General features: G+C 35.5%; 2 protein-coding genes across 6 annotated transcripts; one reads left to right on the top strand and one right to left on the bottom strand.

Moving 5' to 3' along the window:
* The first annotated feature begins 3,100 nt into the window (after nt 1-3,100).
* LOC121794552 (protein MEI2-like 4) lies at nt 3,101-10,222 on the top strand. Of its 2 annotated transcripts, none has more exons than XM_042192760.1 (15): nt 3,101-3,772; nt 4,377-4,549; nt 4,717-4,762; nt 5,585-5,920; nt 6,030-6,448; nt 6,546-6,704; nt 6,825-6,941; nt 7,020-7,168; nt 7,324-7,397; nt 7,521-7,928; nt 8,026-8,680; nt 8,934-9,018; nt 9,102-9,170; nt 9,245-9,424; nt 9,590-10,222. In XM_042192760.1, the coding sequence occupies exons 2-15, from the start codon at nt 4,484-4,486 to the stop codon at nt 9,746-9,748; spliced, it is 2,922 nt and encodes a 973-aa protein (XP_042048694.1). In that variant the 5' UTR covers nt 3,101-3,772; nt 4,377-4,483; the 3' UTR covers nt 9,749-10,222. The 2 variants fall into 2 exon arrangements, with proteins under 2 accessions (XP_042048694.1, XP_042048692.1); XM_042192758.1 differs by having other exon boundaries at nt 7,518-7,928.
* Nucleotides 10,223-10,437: 215 nt separating this feature from the next.
* Nucleotides 10,438-14,150, bottom strand: LOC121794550 (OVARIAN TUMOR DOMAIN-containing deubiquitinating enzyme 1-like). 4 transcript variants are annotated; one of them, XM_042192756.1, is made up of 9 exons: nt 14,013-14,150; nt 12,893-13,086; nt 12,301-12,366; nt 12,139-12,222; nt 11,901-12,023; nt 11,492-11,544; nt 11,348-11,397; nt 11,119-11,219; nt 10,438-10,907 (listed from the first exon to the last, which is right to left on the bottom strand). In XM_042192756.1, exons 2-9 carry the CDS (start codon nt 13,058-13,060, stop codon nt 10,647-10,649), a joined length of 906 nt encoding a protein of 301 aa, XP_042048690.1. In that variant the 5' UTR covers nt 13,061-13,086; nt 14,013-14,150; the 3' UTR covers nt 10,438-10,646. The 4 variants fall into 4 exon arrangements, with proteins under 4 accessions (XP_042048690.1, XP_042048691.1, XP_042048689.1 ...); XM_042192757.1 differs by having other exon boundaries at nt 12,893-13,074; nt 14,013-14,130; XM_042192755.1 differs by having other exon boundaries at nt 12,893-13,166; nt 14,013-14,123.
* Between the last annotated feature and the right edge of the window lie 3,246 nt (nt 14,151-17,396).

The following is a 17,396-nucleotide window of genomic DNA, read 5'->3' as shown; positions in this document are numbered from 1 at the left end:
CAATGTGGGCATCGTCTGCGCCCGAGGATAATGGACGCCATCGGGCGCCCCATTGCGAGTGGCCTTAGAGGAATTGTTAGGTCCATACTTAGAATGATGTGTATGGTTAGTAATATTTGTTTAACACTTTTCATATTTAGAATTGATCTAGTTTTGGTGGATACCTAAATATGGTAAAATTGGTATATTTTTTATGGACGGAAGTAGTATAAGAGAATAGTAATACTACTTACTAAATACTATATTAAAAAATTGAAAGGAAACACATAATGACGAATATTTGAAATAACAAAATGAGCTTTTAATGAGTAGATGAAGAGTATTCCCTCCGTCCGTAATAAGAGTCCTATTTTCCTGTTTCGGTCTGTCCCACAATAAGAGTTATATTTCACTTTTACTATAAATGATAAGTAGTTCCACATTCCACCAACTTATTCCACTCACATTTTATAATAAAACTAATATATATAAGTGAGACACATATTCTACTAACTTATTCAACTCATTTTTCTTTACATTTTTTAAACCCGTATCGTAACTAAGAAAAATATGTTTCCACTCAATGAAAAATACTAAGAAAAATACAAAGTGTATATAGTACTAGTATTTGTGTATAGAAACTAAAATAAAAAGAAAAGCGAAAATATTGTTTATTATAATCAAATCACCCTATTTTAAATTTTAATTATTGAATGAATATGTTTGAGCGTGTGAGGGCATTTTTACAGTTTCCCAAATTAATTGTGATAGTTGAGAAAGAAAAGTTAGAAAAGCAGATAAGAATAAATTAATGATTATCTGGCAGATAATTTTGAGATTAGAATAATATTGACACCTACCGCACCAAAAGCGTCCAAACGATAATAATGAAAATCCACTACTAATCTCGACATTTCGCTCCTCTGCAATAATGAAAACTGATCATTTTCACAATCAAACTTTTATCTCTCTTTTTTTTCTTTATATTTTATCTACCATCCTTGCCATTTATAGTGAAATATAATGTAAATATACTGCCGTAACAAGTTATACTTATGGAATATAAATTGTAAACTTAAATCATCTTATTGACTTGAAAATTACTCCTTCATAAATTGTTTGGATTGTATAGAAGAGAGATGCAATCAATAACGAAATTATAGGAAAATGATAATAATGCAATAAAAATCGGGTCCCAAAATTTTGATGAAGTACTTAAAATTTGGTCGACCATGGTCCACTTGCTGCAGCCATTTAAAAATATTGATCCCCACTTAGGTAATTATCGTAGGCGTAGCGTTTATTTATACCATGAAATTATTTGCAAATAAGCAAAAAAACTTAACAGTATGCTATTTATTGTCATTAGCCGTTCTTAAAATACCAAATTCCGATATATAAATAAAACGGAAAATATCCTTACATTTGGCGGTTAAAATTTGTCATGAGATTAAACATTTTAAAATATTACTGTATTATCTATTACTCATAACATTTTAACAAATTTTGAGCCATCACAACTTAAAACATGTTTTTGAACAAATTTTTATGGGATATTTGGCACCTAATATCATGGAACTTTAAAAAAGTTGGGGTTTTCCCACAAACTTTGAAATTGACAAATAATATCACGAATTTTACCTCGAGTTTGTTATTTCTCACCAATAAAAAAATTCCGGCAAATAATATCATGATACGGATTTTTTTTCGTAATTTCTCGAAAACAACTTAGAGAGTTTCAAGATTTTCAATCTTTGAGAATAGTTTTTCTTGAAGCACATCCTCCAAATTTGTTCTTCAATCTATTAATATAGTTGGAATTTTTTTATTGGTGGGAAATAACAAACTCGAGGTAAAGTTCGTGATATTATTTGTCAATTTCAAAGTTCGTGGGAAAAACCCAACTTCTTGAAAATTCCATGATATTAGATGTCAATATTCAAATTTTTATTTGTGTCTCACTTATGTTAATCTTTCCCTATTTAGAATAAAGAGTACTACTATGTTTTATGTTGAATATTTGAGCAAATTTAGGGTACACTTTATCAAGATTTTATTGCCATTGTTGCACTTGCTTATCTAACGGATAATAAATATCAGATTAAATTAAGTAAATTTGGTTTTCAGGTGCTTGACATCTCACAATTAATTGTTTACTCATCGCGACAAAAAAAATTAAAAATTTCATTAGTCTACACGAAACATACTAAGGTATTTAATGATTTACAAAATCTAACATATCTTTTACTCATAACAATCAATATAATTACATAGTTACAGAATATGACAAACTCCTTTAAGACTACAAGTGTCGTAAAATGGATAAATACTTCAATAACTTTCTTTTTTTAGATGATAGCCATTCAAACACATGACAAATGACAATCGAGTTTCAATCTGAAATATGATTGATGAATTGTCCGGTGTAAAAAGAGTGCGCGGTAGAGGATAAAACCCAGTTTAATACTACTTTCCCGTCATCCATTTATAGTCTCATTTTAATTCTGTAAGGATTTTAGAAAATTATTGAATTTGAGAAGTAAAATAGGGAGTTGAGGTAATGGATTGTGGACCATACTTTTATAGTATTCCCTCCATCCGCAATAGGAGTTCTGTTTTCTATTTCGATCCATATGCGAATACGAGTCCCAGTTCATTATTACTATAAATGATTATAAGGTTTTCCGTTCCACCAATTCATTATACTCACATAGTATCATTTAAAGCCAATACTTCTTAATACAAGTGAAACTTATATTTCACTAACATTTTTCCAGCCCACTTTATTAATATTCTAAAAACTCATGCCAGAGAAATAAGACTCCTATTCGCGAATGCGAACTGATGGAGTAATATATTAATTTTATAGTAGTAATACTAATTTAAGGGTAATGAGTTTTAGTTAAATGACGTGGTGTATTTATCTAAAATGAAAAAGACTTTAAATTGGAACATTACAAATAAAAAAATGAGACATTTTTTTACGGACCGAGTATATGTTTAAAATGAAACAAATATTACAGATTTCATTTTTCTTTATTAGGAGAGCAGGAAAATGGGTAAATACATGAAAGAAGATGAATTAATTTAAGATTTATTTTAATTTTTCTTGTTGGTTTCTTGCATTCTCAATCGCTATTCAAATCATCCATAAAATGATAAAAACCGATCTTTAATTTCCTTCTCTCTCTAACCTTTCCCCTTTTTCTCTGTTTTACAGTTTGAATTTATCCTGAAATTCAGTGTCATAATTTTCCGTGCTCGAGAGCGCGCGGAGGAGATCAGGATAGGATCTCCGCCGTGCCTCGCCGGAACGTGACGGAATCTCCGGTCTAAAGCTTAGAGAAAAAGCGAGCAGGAAAACGCCGATTGGGTCTGACACAGGACAGAGGGAGAATTCATATGCATATTTTATAGAGAAATTATTCAAACAAGAGAGAGAAAGAGAGAGCATAGATGATAGTACATGTGATTAACGTGCAATGTAGGGAAAACAAGGAAAATATGAAGAGAGAGAAAGGCATCGACGAAGCTTTGGAGGAGGTTATTTGCACGGCACAGATACCTAGATCTCTTCTCCAATCTCCCTTACCCTTGCCTTTTGCCGCAAATTATTCCGTTTCCCTGTCATTCTTAAATTCCGAGATGATTCTCCCTTCGGTTTCTCTCCTTCAATTGCTATAGCCTTCTTAAAATCCTTCTCCTCTTCCTTCTGCTCGTTTCTGTGTTTTTAGTTTCAGTATTATCTTTGTTTTCGTTCCGACTTCTGAGATATGCTGCTGTAATCTCACAGGTGACTTTTGTTTATTTTTTTGAAATTTGAGCTGGCTTTCGTTTGATCTTAAGGGGAAATTTGTGTTTTTAGACCAAAGATAGTATTTTTGCTCCCCAAGGCTCTGTACTGTGTGATCCGGTGTTGAATTTTGGTTTAATCACCTGAATTTTGATGTGGGAAGGGTTTGCCTTCGTCTCTCTCGCTCTCTGGTGATTTCAAGTTTGAATTGTTGCAGACTTTTGCTTTTCTTCGATCTGCACAATTCGAGAATTCTATTTGTGGTTGGAGTTTTGTCTGGTGAAAATTTTGAGTTATCGTTTTGTCATCAATTAATTACCTTTTAAGTTGTGAGATCTTAAATGCAGCTGTTACAATGTGAATTTTGTTGAATTATAGGTAGATTGGCACAATTTATTGGCAACCTATATATCAAATGAAACAGCTCTACTTTTAACTTAAATTTTGATTAGCTAGACACTTACATTTCGTGTTGGACTATAACTACTAGATCATTTGTCTTTGTTTGTGATTTCTCGCCTTGCTTGTCAAGCTGTTGCTCATGTGTCTGGTTTTCCATGTTCTCTTTCTTCGGGTGTTAACCTTGTCCCAATTGTCCGTGCAGTTTCTTTCTGAAGCTATATCCTCTAAACTTCAACAAGAACTGATTTTTTGTGATTGTTGGAGGCTAAGGGTTGATTTATTCTAAAAGGATTAACCAAGCCTTCTGAAATGATGAACTCTAGGGGTTTTTCTCCTTCATCCTTCTTTTCAGAGGAGGTGTACTTGTCTGATGAGGTATGATTGCACATACAATATTTAATAAGAGAACTTCAGAATTATAGGTCTACAATCTGGTGGTATATTGTGTGTAACTGTCATCTCCATCTTCAGAAAAACATCGTACATGCTTTTGCTTGCTATGTGATTGATTATACATTATTTCTTACCTCTTTAATTTGCAGAAACAGGTTGGTATAAAGAAGATGGACCAAATGAGTGGTTATGCCGGTGAGTGTTCATGATATTGTTATATAGAGTTGTATGAAGGTTCATGTTTCTTGTAAGGTTTCCAATCCAGTACTGATATTCATCTTAAAAAATGGAAAATAGAGTAGGCGGGAAATGGATGCAAATTACTTTTGTGCTTACTGATAAAATTTATCTTACAGCATGGCCTCAATTTGTTCTATAAAAGCTAAATTTCTGATATTCTTGTCATATTTGGTAACTTTATTGTAGGAAACTGAAATCTATCAGCTTTTATCAATAATTGTTAATACTGTTACATTTAATCACTCGTAGTTTTTTATGTTATCATTGCTCTAAGACTAGCTTGTGCACTACGACTGCTGTAGGTATCCATTCGTGGTGGCAGGCATTTCTTAATAGTTAATAGGAGTACAAAATCTCCTCGTTAGTAGATTGTTTTTGCCAATTTTCTTTGATATCAAGGTGGTTTTACATGTGGTTAAGTTAGCACTTCACTAACCTTCAATGTTAAGTTTATTTCATACAATGAGTCTACGATGGTTATATATATGTGTAAATTCAGAGGCATGCATTATTGTGCTATATCCACTAAATCTCTATTCAATATGTTTGTGCAAGTTAGGAGTCTTACTTGAAGTGAATTAAACTATTGTGAAATTGATGCTAAATAAAAGTGACGATGCTTTTGTGGTTGGGATGAAAAGTCAAATGTATCTAAGTACTGTAACATTTCGAAAATGGTTATGTACAGATTATAACACTTGTCTTGATGTTATTATTTATATTATATAGCCACAGGTCTTGGTGAGGTCTTCTGAAACTTGTTTATACTCTTTTCAGGTTTCAAACTAGATGGGATGCTAAGACCTGAAGGCGTTGCTTCGTCACCATATGAAAATAAAATCCCATTGGATTCACATACGGGAAATGGTTTTGCTCTTCCTGACTATTATCTCAGCCGTGGTCGACATGTTAACCTTTCGTTGGGAAATCATCTTATTGGAGCTGTCAGCCGCTCCTTGCCGAGTGCTGTTGATCATGATCTGGGTTCTAGAACTAATTCGAACATAGAGCCTGTGCCATATTGTTTTGATGGAGATAAAATAAACCTCACCGGTGCTCAGTATGAAAATGGCCTTTTCTCAAGTTCAATGTCGGATTTATTTAGTAGAAACTGTATGTACTCTCTTTTCTCATAGTTGTGTTAATTCTTAAGCTGTCCATTCATCATCCAAGCACCTGCCAAATCAATGATAAAAACCATGAATCTGTTGTTATCTTGCAGTAAAATTGTCATCTAACAATGGCCCGTATGGTCACTCCTTTGCTGCTGCTGCTTCCTCCCATTATGAGGAAGAGGAAGTTTTTGAATCGCTAGAAGAACTTGAGGCTCAAACTATTGGTAATCTTCTACCAGATGACGATGACTTGCTTTCTGGTGTGACTGATGGGTTTGGCAGTGTTATGAGATCTAATAACGTGGAAGACGTGGAAGATCTAGACCTCTTTAGCAGTGTTGGAGGATTGGAACTTGGAGAAGATAGCTTCTTGCAAAGAAATCCTGAACTTTGTGATTTCAATTCTAACAATCAGCTGGGATCCAACGGCGGGGAACACCCTTTTGGTGAGCATCCTTCTAGGACACTCTTTGTCAGAAATATAAATAGCAACGTTGAAGACTCTGAATTGAGAACACTTTTTGAGGTAAGTGGTATCACCTGTCAGTATTTCATTTGTGTTTCAAGATTTTTCTGGTCGTTTTCTTACTGGTGAATTCTTGCTGTCAAAACTGGTATTGCAGCAATACGGAGACATCCGCACCCTGTATACAGCATGCAAGCATAGGGGATTTGTTATGATCTCATATTATGATATAAGAGCTGCCTGCAATGCAATGAAAGCTCTTCAGAATAAGTCATTGAGGCGTCGGAAACTTGATATACATTTCTCAATTCCGAAGGTGGTTTTCTGGAAATGTGCCTTTTCCAACCCTGCTTTAATCCTGTTGTTTTTCCCTTTACGTATGTGAAATTTAAATAGATATGTTCTGAAGTATTATCTTGCTATATATCTGTTCCAGGAGAATCCATCAGAAAAGGATGTAAACCAGGGTACCCTTGTGGTTTTCAACCTTGATTCTTCTGTTTCAAATGATGAACTCCGTGAAATATTTGGTGTCTATGGTGATGCCAAGGAGGTAAAGCTCAAATGCAGCTTAATTGAATAATGTCTAGTTCACATTCGTATTGAGCATTACCTATTTCTCTGCTTGCAGATTCGTGATTCTCCGGGCATGTCTTATCACAAATATGTAGAATTTTATGATGTCAGAGCTGCAGAATCTGCACTTCGTGCATTGAACCGGAGTGACATTTCCGGAAAGCAGATTAAGCTTGAACGAGGTCGACTTGGTGGCTCCCAAAGGTGCGTTACTTCAAATCTCCATTATACATTTCCGCTATCACATCCATTATCTCCATGTGCTTCCTTAATGAGCTTCCTTTTTTAAATCAATCTTACAAACAATCACTTTTATCTTTTAATGAATCGACTAACAGCTTATTGTGTCCCATGTATAGATTCCTGGAGCAGGAAGAATCTGGTTTTCTGTTGCAGCATAGCCCTTTGAATAACCTATCAAGTGGATTTTCTGGTAATTTTATTTCTCAATTTCGGATAATTCATGTTCTTTGCATTCACTTACAATTCATGACATGGTTCATAAGTATATGGAGTAATTTATATTCATATTTATATTTATATTTTCTAATAGCAGGATCGCTTTCGCTGGGGGGGACATTCTCTGGTACAGAGAATGCAATTCATGGCCCTCTCTCGACAAATGGAGGTCATATTGGTCCTCTCCTGGATGATGTGCTACAACATGGTGTATCATCTAGTGTACCTAACAGCTTACCATCTCTAATAAGAGTTGAATCTGGAAACCAATCCAACATTGTTGAATCTGGCCATCCACACAACCACCCAAAATATGAGCTCCAGAGCCAGTCGAATCTTCATCCGCATTCTCTTCCTGAATATCATGATGGTTTAGCAAATGGGCCTCTCTTCGGTTCTCCAAGTAATATAGCTGCAAATGTTAATATCCGTCCTCCAGAAATAAGTGATGGCCATCAGTTCCGTAGAATTACCCCTAATGGACAGTCAATCGAGTTAAATGAAGGTAACAACGACCGGGTTTTGGTTTCCCTTATCTTTTAATGCATCTTTTTTCTTATTCATTTGTGCCAACTGTTAACTGTGAATTACGTTCTCTTCAGTTTTTGGTACCTCTGGAAACGGGAGCTGTCCTCCTCCCGGGCGTCAGTACATGTGGAGTAATTCCCATCATCCACAACAACCTCAGGCTGTTTTATGGCCTAACTCGCCGTCTTTTGTTAATGGCATTGGTGCTGCTCATCCTTCACAGATGCATGCTGTACCTCGAGCACCATCTCATATGATGAATCCACTTCTATCTATAAATAGCCATCATGTGGGATCAGCACCTTCTGTCAATCCTTCTCTATGGGACAGGCGGAATATGTACGCAGGGGAGTCGCCTGATGCTGCTTCTGTATTCCACCCTGGTTCGCTTGGGAACATGAGAATGTCTGGTAATTCCCCACATCCATTGGAATATGTCCCTCATAACATCTTCCCGCGCCCCGGCGGAAATTGTGTGGACTTACAAATGCCTTCCAAAAATATTGGACTGCATCCCCATCACCAGAGGTGCATGATTTTTCCTGCAAGAGGCCAAATGCTTCCTGTGATGAGTTCATTTGATTCTCCTAATGAACGAACCAGGACACGTAGAAATGATTGCAATTCAAGTCAACCTGACAATAAAAAGCAGTTTGAGCTTGATTTAGAGAGAATTGCACGTGGAGATGATAAGCGGACTACACTTATGATAAAGAACATTCCTAACAAGTAAGTAGTTGTCCAGTAATTTCTTGAGTTCCTTATTCATATACAAGCTGTAACTCTTATATGAATGGTGCAGTGATTTGTATAGTACCAAATAGGTTATATAGATAATGGAATTGTGCATGCACGTCACTTATGTACTTAATTTTTGTCATGATCTTTACTATGGGGATTCATAGCTACTATCTTAAAAGCTTGGGTTTTTCTTTTTCTGAACTCCTAATTATTTAATGTTCATTTGTGGCTGTATTAATAGGTACACGTCGAAGATGCTTCTTGCTGCAATTGATGAACGTCACAGAGGAACTTATGATTTCATTTACTTACCTATTGATTTTAAGGTAAGTTTTATTTTACCCTGTAACTTGTTTTCCTTTTTATGAATGACATTGTTTTGATCATAACGTGTTTCTCCTTCTTGCAGAACAAATGCAATGTGGGATATGCTTTTATAAACATGACTGATCCTACACTTATAGTGCATTTTTATCAGGTATACACGATATTCCTCATTTTCTATATATCTGGTATTGAATTGACTATACTGAGTTCTTTATTTTTTCTCAGAGTTTCAATGGAAAGAAGTGGGAGAAGTTTAATAGTGAAAAAGTGGCATCTTTAGCATATGCTCGAATCCAGGGCAAGGCTGCCCTTATTGCTCACTTTCAGAATTCAAGCTTGATGAATGAAGACAAAAGATGTCGACCTATACTTTTCCATACAGATGGTCCGAATGCCGGAGATCAGGTATGTTTTGTGTATCTGATAGATGAATCAGAAACGTCATGTCATCTCTTCAAGTGTTATTTCTCCATATATGTTAATCCCTGGTCCTTGCTTATGCGGTCATTGCTTGTTGAAGGGGTGCCAATAATATGAAATGTAATTTATCTTTGCCTATTGTTAATGCAGGTTCCTTTCCCAATGGGTCCCAACATTCGACCACGGCCTGGAAAAACCCAAACCAGCACTTCCGATGACAACAGTCAAGACATCCCATCAAATTCTCTGAATGGGGATGATTATTCCAACGGGGACTCATCTTCTGGTTCCGGTAAAGATTCAGACTGAGTTTTGTGACAACTAACCTCGTAGAAACTGAACAACACTGGCTAGTCATTGTACTGGAAATTTTGGTATTGTACATTAAAGTGTGTAATGGTTAAGAGGGAAGAGCAGAAGAGTAGTGTGCATTGTTGTGTAGTAGAAATTGACAATTTGCCTGACCAAAGAGCGTTGGAGTATTCGTTGTGGTGCGGTTACTGAAACAAAGAGCAACATCATGGAGCTTCGAAATTTTGAATGTCGATATATTGAGGAGTTCGGTTGTGTTGTACTATGTGTTTGTATAGAGAGAGCTTTCATCTTCTCTTGTTTTTTGGGCAATTTGCTAAGAGAAGTCGGTAACAAACTGCAACAATTTTCATTCATGGATGGATTGCAGCAATTCCTTTTTTACTATGTAACTTTCACTTCTTGATTTTCTTCCACTATCCCACTGCTTTTATTATCTTCACTTAGTGGAACATATCCTTTTTCGGCTTCTTCTTTTGTTCTGTTGTATTTGATGTTTAAAGTATACTATGTAACTGAGTGAGTACCACCTATCTTTGCTCTTGGTACATAATCACTTCCAAAGTTCATGAGAATCAAATCCTAAATCTCTCCAATAAACTGTAAAATGAAGGAATATACTTCATACACTCAATAACCTGAGGTCACATTAACAAAGAATTAAACATAAAATATGCAATGATATATATGCCAAAGTTTGCCGCTTGATTAGTAGTCGGAAAAGCTGAAAGAGAGGTTCGGATGTCCAATATTTTCCTGATTCATCAGAGCCTAATACATCACTACTTTGCTTAATGTCTAAAAATTCATCATCAAGAGAACATCATCCCACCATATTCACACAAGGAGATTCTATTATTACCAGACACAAACTTAATGCTACTGGTAAAACAAGTTATTTTGGGTACAGTATGTCATAATGACCGGGTCGGTAGAGCAAGGTTATGAATGGTGTAAGCGCCACAAAACCACCGCCATTAGCATCTGTGACAGCAACAGGAATAAAATCGTGATGGTTCACGCTCACGCTGCCTTTATCATCATGACTGCGATCAAGATAGACTATGCGGATTGGGACGCCAAGTGCATCTGACAACGCAGTAATGTGAACATGATCACTCTCTTCACCCATTGGCTCCACTGATGATTTGCAAAACTGCACCAGAGGAGGAACCTAATCAACAGAATTGTGGCAGTAAATGGATAAAAAACACTAAAACAATGTCCTATGTGAAGCCTCTTTGCATCCAGTATAAGAATAGAGATTCCAGTCTATATTATATAAGCACATCTAATGTCAGGCTGCATGACCCTAAAGTAGTATGGGTCTCATGATCAAATAGAATTGAATGTTTCGCAAAACCAACCTGCTCCACATTGGTGTTAGTTAATCCTTGAATAAATGGTTCATAGAACTCCGAACGCTTCTTTATTTCACCAGATGTAATAAATCTAAAGAACATCACAACTAGCAAAGACAAATAGTCAGTTTTTTTTATTATGGACATGATAAGCAGCCAAATTATATATACAGATATATATGTATTTATCATGTCTGTCTTGATATCATTGCAAGGTTCCGTAAGTGCTACTCACCATAGTCAGATACATATTGATCTCTACTTCTCTGTACAAGTTCCTCATGGCTGTAACCACAATAACAAATATTAGGCACCGACGGAAAGTCGAAAGCAGGTTCTAGAAGAAAAAAGAGTCGCAATTAAAATAAATCCCATGAACCTTATGCAAGCTTCTTTCCCTGAAAGAACACTTTCAAGTTGCTCAAGGAACAGCTGAAAACAAGTATATAGACTCAGGAAGTTAATTTTCAGGATGTCAACCGATCAGGTAAAAATTATACTAATAATTAGTTTTCCTCCAAAAATTAAGCTGTGCAACGCATTGTCTATAACATGAATTGTGTTCTTGAGAGCAACATATTGGTTATGCAAGAAAACTTTAAGAATTGCAAATATGGCACGCGAATAAAGAAATAGTTGAGCTAATTAATTTTTAGCATTAAAATGCATCACCCTAAAGATTTTTGTCCCAGATAAAAGTGTACTACTATATGACAAAGACATGGACCTAATTTATGTTAGTACCAAGGTGGTGCAAACAAACTGTTCAAAGGTTGTTAAATAAGTACCGCAAAAAAATCTTCAAAAGTAAATTCTGCGTAGCCCAAGCTAATAAGTGTCTTCCTGCATTGCTCCACACTGACTGTGATGCGATCAATTTCTGCATGGTCTTGTGATTCCAGAATATGGTCCTAATTTGATGAGTAAATGTTTCAGTAGCTAAAATACGTAAGACTAAAGCATGATTTCCAACTGAAGAAGATAAAATTATGCGACACATTTAAGAACACATACTATCAAACATACCAGGTAAGCAAACATGAAGCCCCGGAAGAAACAATTCCCATCTCCCCTAGTTCGCCTGATGGCAGCATATTGTTCGGTCAGAACCTACAGATATTGTAACGGCTACAAGCACTGAGGATAGGAAGCATGTGACAGAGAAAAATGCCTAACAATAAAGCGGACCTTAATTTTCTCCAACAAAATTGGGTTTCCTGACTCATATTCGTCTGCTAAAGATGAGAGAGGCTCCTGGTATATCACTTCCAAAAGTCATTCACTATGAATTAAGTAAATGCTACAAGAGCAATTGTGATATTATCACTTAATGAATGGTCTATATTAGCTAAAGGAAATCAGCTTTGTATCTAAAACCAATACAATTTTCCTCATAAGAATATAAGAGAGATGGATTTTCAAAGTAATAAGGACAAAAAGCCAAGAAAATAAAATAAACAGGTCAACAAAAAACGATTTCAAATCAAGGGACTTATTAACAAGTTCCTGCAAAATGTAAATAATAAACTAGTTGTTCACACATCTAGATTGGACCAAAAATGAAACCGAGTTCTAGGATCTCTAAAAGATATTCCCCACTAGTCAAGAATCCACCAGAACCAGTAATAATATAACTATAAAGGTAATCACCATATTGTATAAATCAAAATAGAGCAAATAAGAAGTCTCACTACCAATGTAAGATGTATACTATCATAGATCTACTATATATAGCATATCCACGAAAAATATTGCTTCCGGGGATTAATGGCTTCCTTGCCTTATCACCAACAAATGGGATTTTCCCAGCTTCCTCTGCCTGTATGGCGGAATGCTGCTGCATAACCTCATCATCCCTATAATTTGTCCAGTCATTGATCTCAGAAGTTTGTAATGATATTTTGGTCTCCGTTTCAGGCTCAGCTGCTTGACCATCCGGATTCTGCATCTTTACTGCAGTGGCTGGGAAATTTACTGTCCTTGACAAGTCAGATAGAAATACGGTAGCAGGCAAACAGGTGTTGTGGTTTTATGTCCAGAAACAGAATGTACCCCTGAAACTTAGACAGCATTGTCCGATTCTATGAACCATCACATGTTATGGCAAATGCAAATATCAGACACAGAAAAAATTGTCATTTCAATTGCAGAATAATTCGCGTCTCCCTATTATCAACCAGGTTGTACTTTTTGGGAATAGCGCTCGCCAAGTATCAGATACTATATAGACTGTCATCACTCATCATACAAGTAAAATCCCCCATACCAGTCAATATGATAGTCTTATGTTAACTTATCGTGTAAATAGCAAAAGATTGCAGAGCGAAAATTGACGTATTACAAGTGAATATAGGCATATTCTATGTGCTATATTAAAAGATAGGACTGAGCATCTTAGTTCAAAAAACAAAATGTCACTTAAAAATTGACTAATGCATCACCACCAAATGCAAAAAAATAGACTAAATACATACTACTATTACAGAAACTCAAGACTAGAAGAAACTAAGAAAAAACTCTACACATCCTTCATTAGTAATTCACCCTCTACCTGCACACATCACAAGTTTCTTCACGCTACCACACGAAATTTACAAGAACTCATATCCCAATTCTTCTACACTCAACCGAATCAAATTAAATGTCAATGTCGCGGCCAAGAAAAAAAAAACTAAAAACTATAAGAATTAAGAAATCTTTTACAGCGAATCTAAAAGGTAAATAAAAACTTGAAAATGAAGTACTCCTACCTAGAAGATCAAGTGTAAACAACATAAAGCACAAGCACTGAACAATAAATTATGTAGACAAAAACGGTTATACTGTAGACTTTGAACAATTAACAGTAGCCAAATTCATGTATGTGAATAAAAATGGAGCAATATGGGGAGAGAAGTCACCGAGTAGGAGCAGACGGAGAGAAGAAGTGGATCGGTTGGAATTTGGAAAGAGAAAGATGAACTGCGTAGTTTGTCTCACTTATTGTAGAGTAACACGATAACACAGAGCGGTGGTGGAAAGATGAATTAATAGGGGCCCATTTATATATGTGTATTTTGTATTTAAAAATTCCAATTTCACTTTAAATAATTACTCAATTAGCTGCTGACTCGATTGACGTCATCTATTTAGTATAACTGATTGTTTCAATTAGGGTGTCCACTATAAGGTGGACACGCCCAATAGCCCCGCCCCAGTTTTTTGTCCATAGCCCCGGATTTTTGTCCATAGCCCCAAAATTCTATTTCCGCCACTATAGTGGACACCTCCAATAGCCCCCAAATTTTATAATCAATTTTCATTTTAAAAATAAAAAATTTTGCATGCGTCGACCGCCGCGCCGGAAGCTGCGGTCACTATGACCGCCGCGCCTATAGGCGCGCCTCACCCCCACCAGCCGCGTCCTCGCCCCGCACGCGGCGAAGCCGTTTCCGCCCCCCCCCCCCGTCCTCAGGCGCCGCGGCCACCCCAGCCACTATGACCGCCGCGCCTCCCGCCTCGCCCCACACCCCTCTTCGGCGACCGCCGAGCCGCTCCCATAGTGGACACCCTTACGATTTTAGTTATGTTTATTCTTTTTTTGACACTAACTGACAACTGTTTGATGTTAGATCGAATGACAAAGCGTTGTTTTAACTATTTAATTAAGTAGTGTTCACCTGATCAATTAAATTAAACTCACTCAGTTTGCCTTAAATGGACTAATCTGAACATAGTTTGAACCTCTTGAAACTCTAACATGCCCTCTCATCAAACGCCATCATTCTCGGACATCTCTCACATTAATTTGCACTATTTATTGTTTTAGTTGTGAAATTGAAATACAATACAAAAAAGACTTCTTTGAAAATTAAATAAAACTACAAATTCAAAAAATTACTAAAACATTAAAAATACTTTACAAAAATTTAATACTAAAAAGAATTCAGAAATACATTAAAAGATCTGCTCTTCGCGCATAGACGCATGACGGGCTGCGAGCTTGCGAAATTTTGGTAGCACCTTGAGTTTGGGATGCTTACCACAGTCGATCTATGGACACTCGATTCATCTTATAACACCATAACGATTTTTAAAAATAGTTATATAAATATTTTATTATTATTATTTGTTTGTTGGATCTCACCCTCACGATTTTATTTTCTGAATCCATCACTTCACGTCGGACGGGATATAGAAAAATTAGATATAACTGGATCTAAGATCCCATGAATTACAGAATTAAGAATTAAAAGTAGCTACTCTATGTTTATTTGATTATTAGGACTATTGTTTTGCTTCTGTAGGGGATCACACTTCCATTAGATTTTGAGTTGTTATATCCGGTGAGATTTTCAACTTTAGGTTTATCCTTAAGATATGATGATTAATCATACTATATGTTAGTACTACAACCTAAGCTAAGTTACATGCCAACCCCTGATCAAATACGACTAAATATGCAATTTTAAATCATGTTTCCCATTAATAAATTATATAATTATTTTTAATCGAGGATGACTAAGTTAACTTTGTTATGTAGAGTTGATATGACTCTTGAAAAATAGAATTATGCTCCCTATTTGGTCAGAGATTAATAAACGTAACAAATTGTAAGGTGGGACTAATTAAGGAGTACTAGTAATTACTACTTATATAGATTAAAGTGAAAGGTGTGTTGGCTGTGAGGAGCTTAAGTTAGTAGTAGTACTATGGTGTGGGGTACTAGAACATGTGCGAGCTTATCATGACAAAATCACATGCAATGGATCCCTAAAATCTTATACTCCAATATTATATAAAAAAAACCTAACAACTTAATTAAATCTGTAATCGGATTCAAAATTTCTAAATTGGGCTAGTTTGAAATTCCAAAATCGGATCAGCTGAAATCATAGACATTGATAATTATAAACAATATAAGTAATAAGATTTTGTAATCTAAATCGTCTTGTATTATCCTAGTGAAACAATAAGTAGAGCCATGATAAGTAAAAGGGAGTACTATATTATCTTAATGGTATGCGTAATTCTCAGCTACATCTCAGCCTTGATTTTTCGTTTAGTTGAATGAATCAAGTATGACTCTTGAGTGAGTCTTCAATCTTTAGTCTCTTTAACCAGACCAGAGATGGTTGGATTATCGACTTATTGTAGAACTCGTATTTTTTCATAACAATTGAGAACACTCATTGAATGTATTAAATAACCACATTGAACAAGAATGTTGAATATCGATGAGGATTTTCATACATTGACCTCTTTATAAGTGTTTTACTTCAAACTCTATAATTGAAGAAGCATTTAATTAACTGTATTGTTTGGATGTTTCTTCTCAACTACACTCACGCTGACTAAATTAATTCAATTTACTTTGTTTTGGATTTTTACTAAGTTCGTATACTTGACATTTGTTGTTAAAAAAGTCTATCACGGAATTCTTACAGGCGGTGATTTTTTAATATTATCAACTTTTATTCCTTACTAAATTTTGTCATACACCAACCAAGCTGATACCCTTAACCCAATTAGCAATTTTTTTCTTTCAATGTAAATGGGCTATATGTTTATTTGAAATTTTAGGCTTTGAAGATTCTTTTTCCTTTTAATTTAAACTTTTAATTATCGGATGGATGCGGCCGCCGAAATATGATGGTGTCGGTCGTGCATATAATTAGCAATTAGCATGGAGTAAAAGAGCATCCCCTCGCTGCTCGATGGGGCGGATCGTGTCCGTGCCGACGGCGCGACACACCCATGTCCGCCGCTGTGCCCGTGCCGCTGAGCAGAGCGACGTGACAACATTCTATTGGCCAACGGCAATGCCGTTGGCTTTTTCTATTTTGTTTAATTTGAATTTTTAATTATGTAATTTTTAATTTGTAGAATTTTAATTATGTAATTTTTATTTTTTAGGATTTTAAGTATGTAATTTTTATTTTTTAGGATTTAATTATGTAATTTTTATATTTTTTAAATTTGTAATAGTAGTTCGAGTATTTTTAATGTATTTTTGTGTTGTAGAAATATTTTTAGTAATTGAAGTATTTAAATTAAATAATAGAATGGTGGGACCCTTGAGCATGTTCTTGCGGAAAAGCATGGATGAGGGTGTTATGTTCTTGGGGAAGAGTAATGAGTAAAAAATTAATAAATGGTCTGGGCCCACATCCATGCTCTTTGTCAAGAGCATGAATGGGGATGCTCTAATATTATTTAGATAATTTGAATTTAATTAATACCCACTATAAAGATTATGAATAAAAATTTCAGTGATCTAACTAAATATATTGCTACATGGTGTG

This window comes from Salvia splendens, chromosome 3, assembly GCF_004379255.2.
Source record: "Salvia splendens isolate huo1 chromosome 3, SspV2, whole genome shotgun sequence".
Classification (NCBI taxonomy): domain Eukaryota; kingdom Viridiplantae; phylum Streptophyta; class Magnoliopsida; order Lamiales; family Lamiaceae; genus Salvia; species Salvia splendens.
Note: the sequence above shows the minus strand (reverse complement) of the source record. Positions and strands in the feature narration are given on the sequence as shown.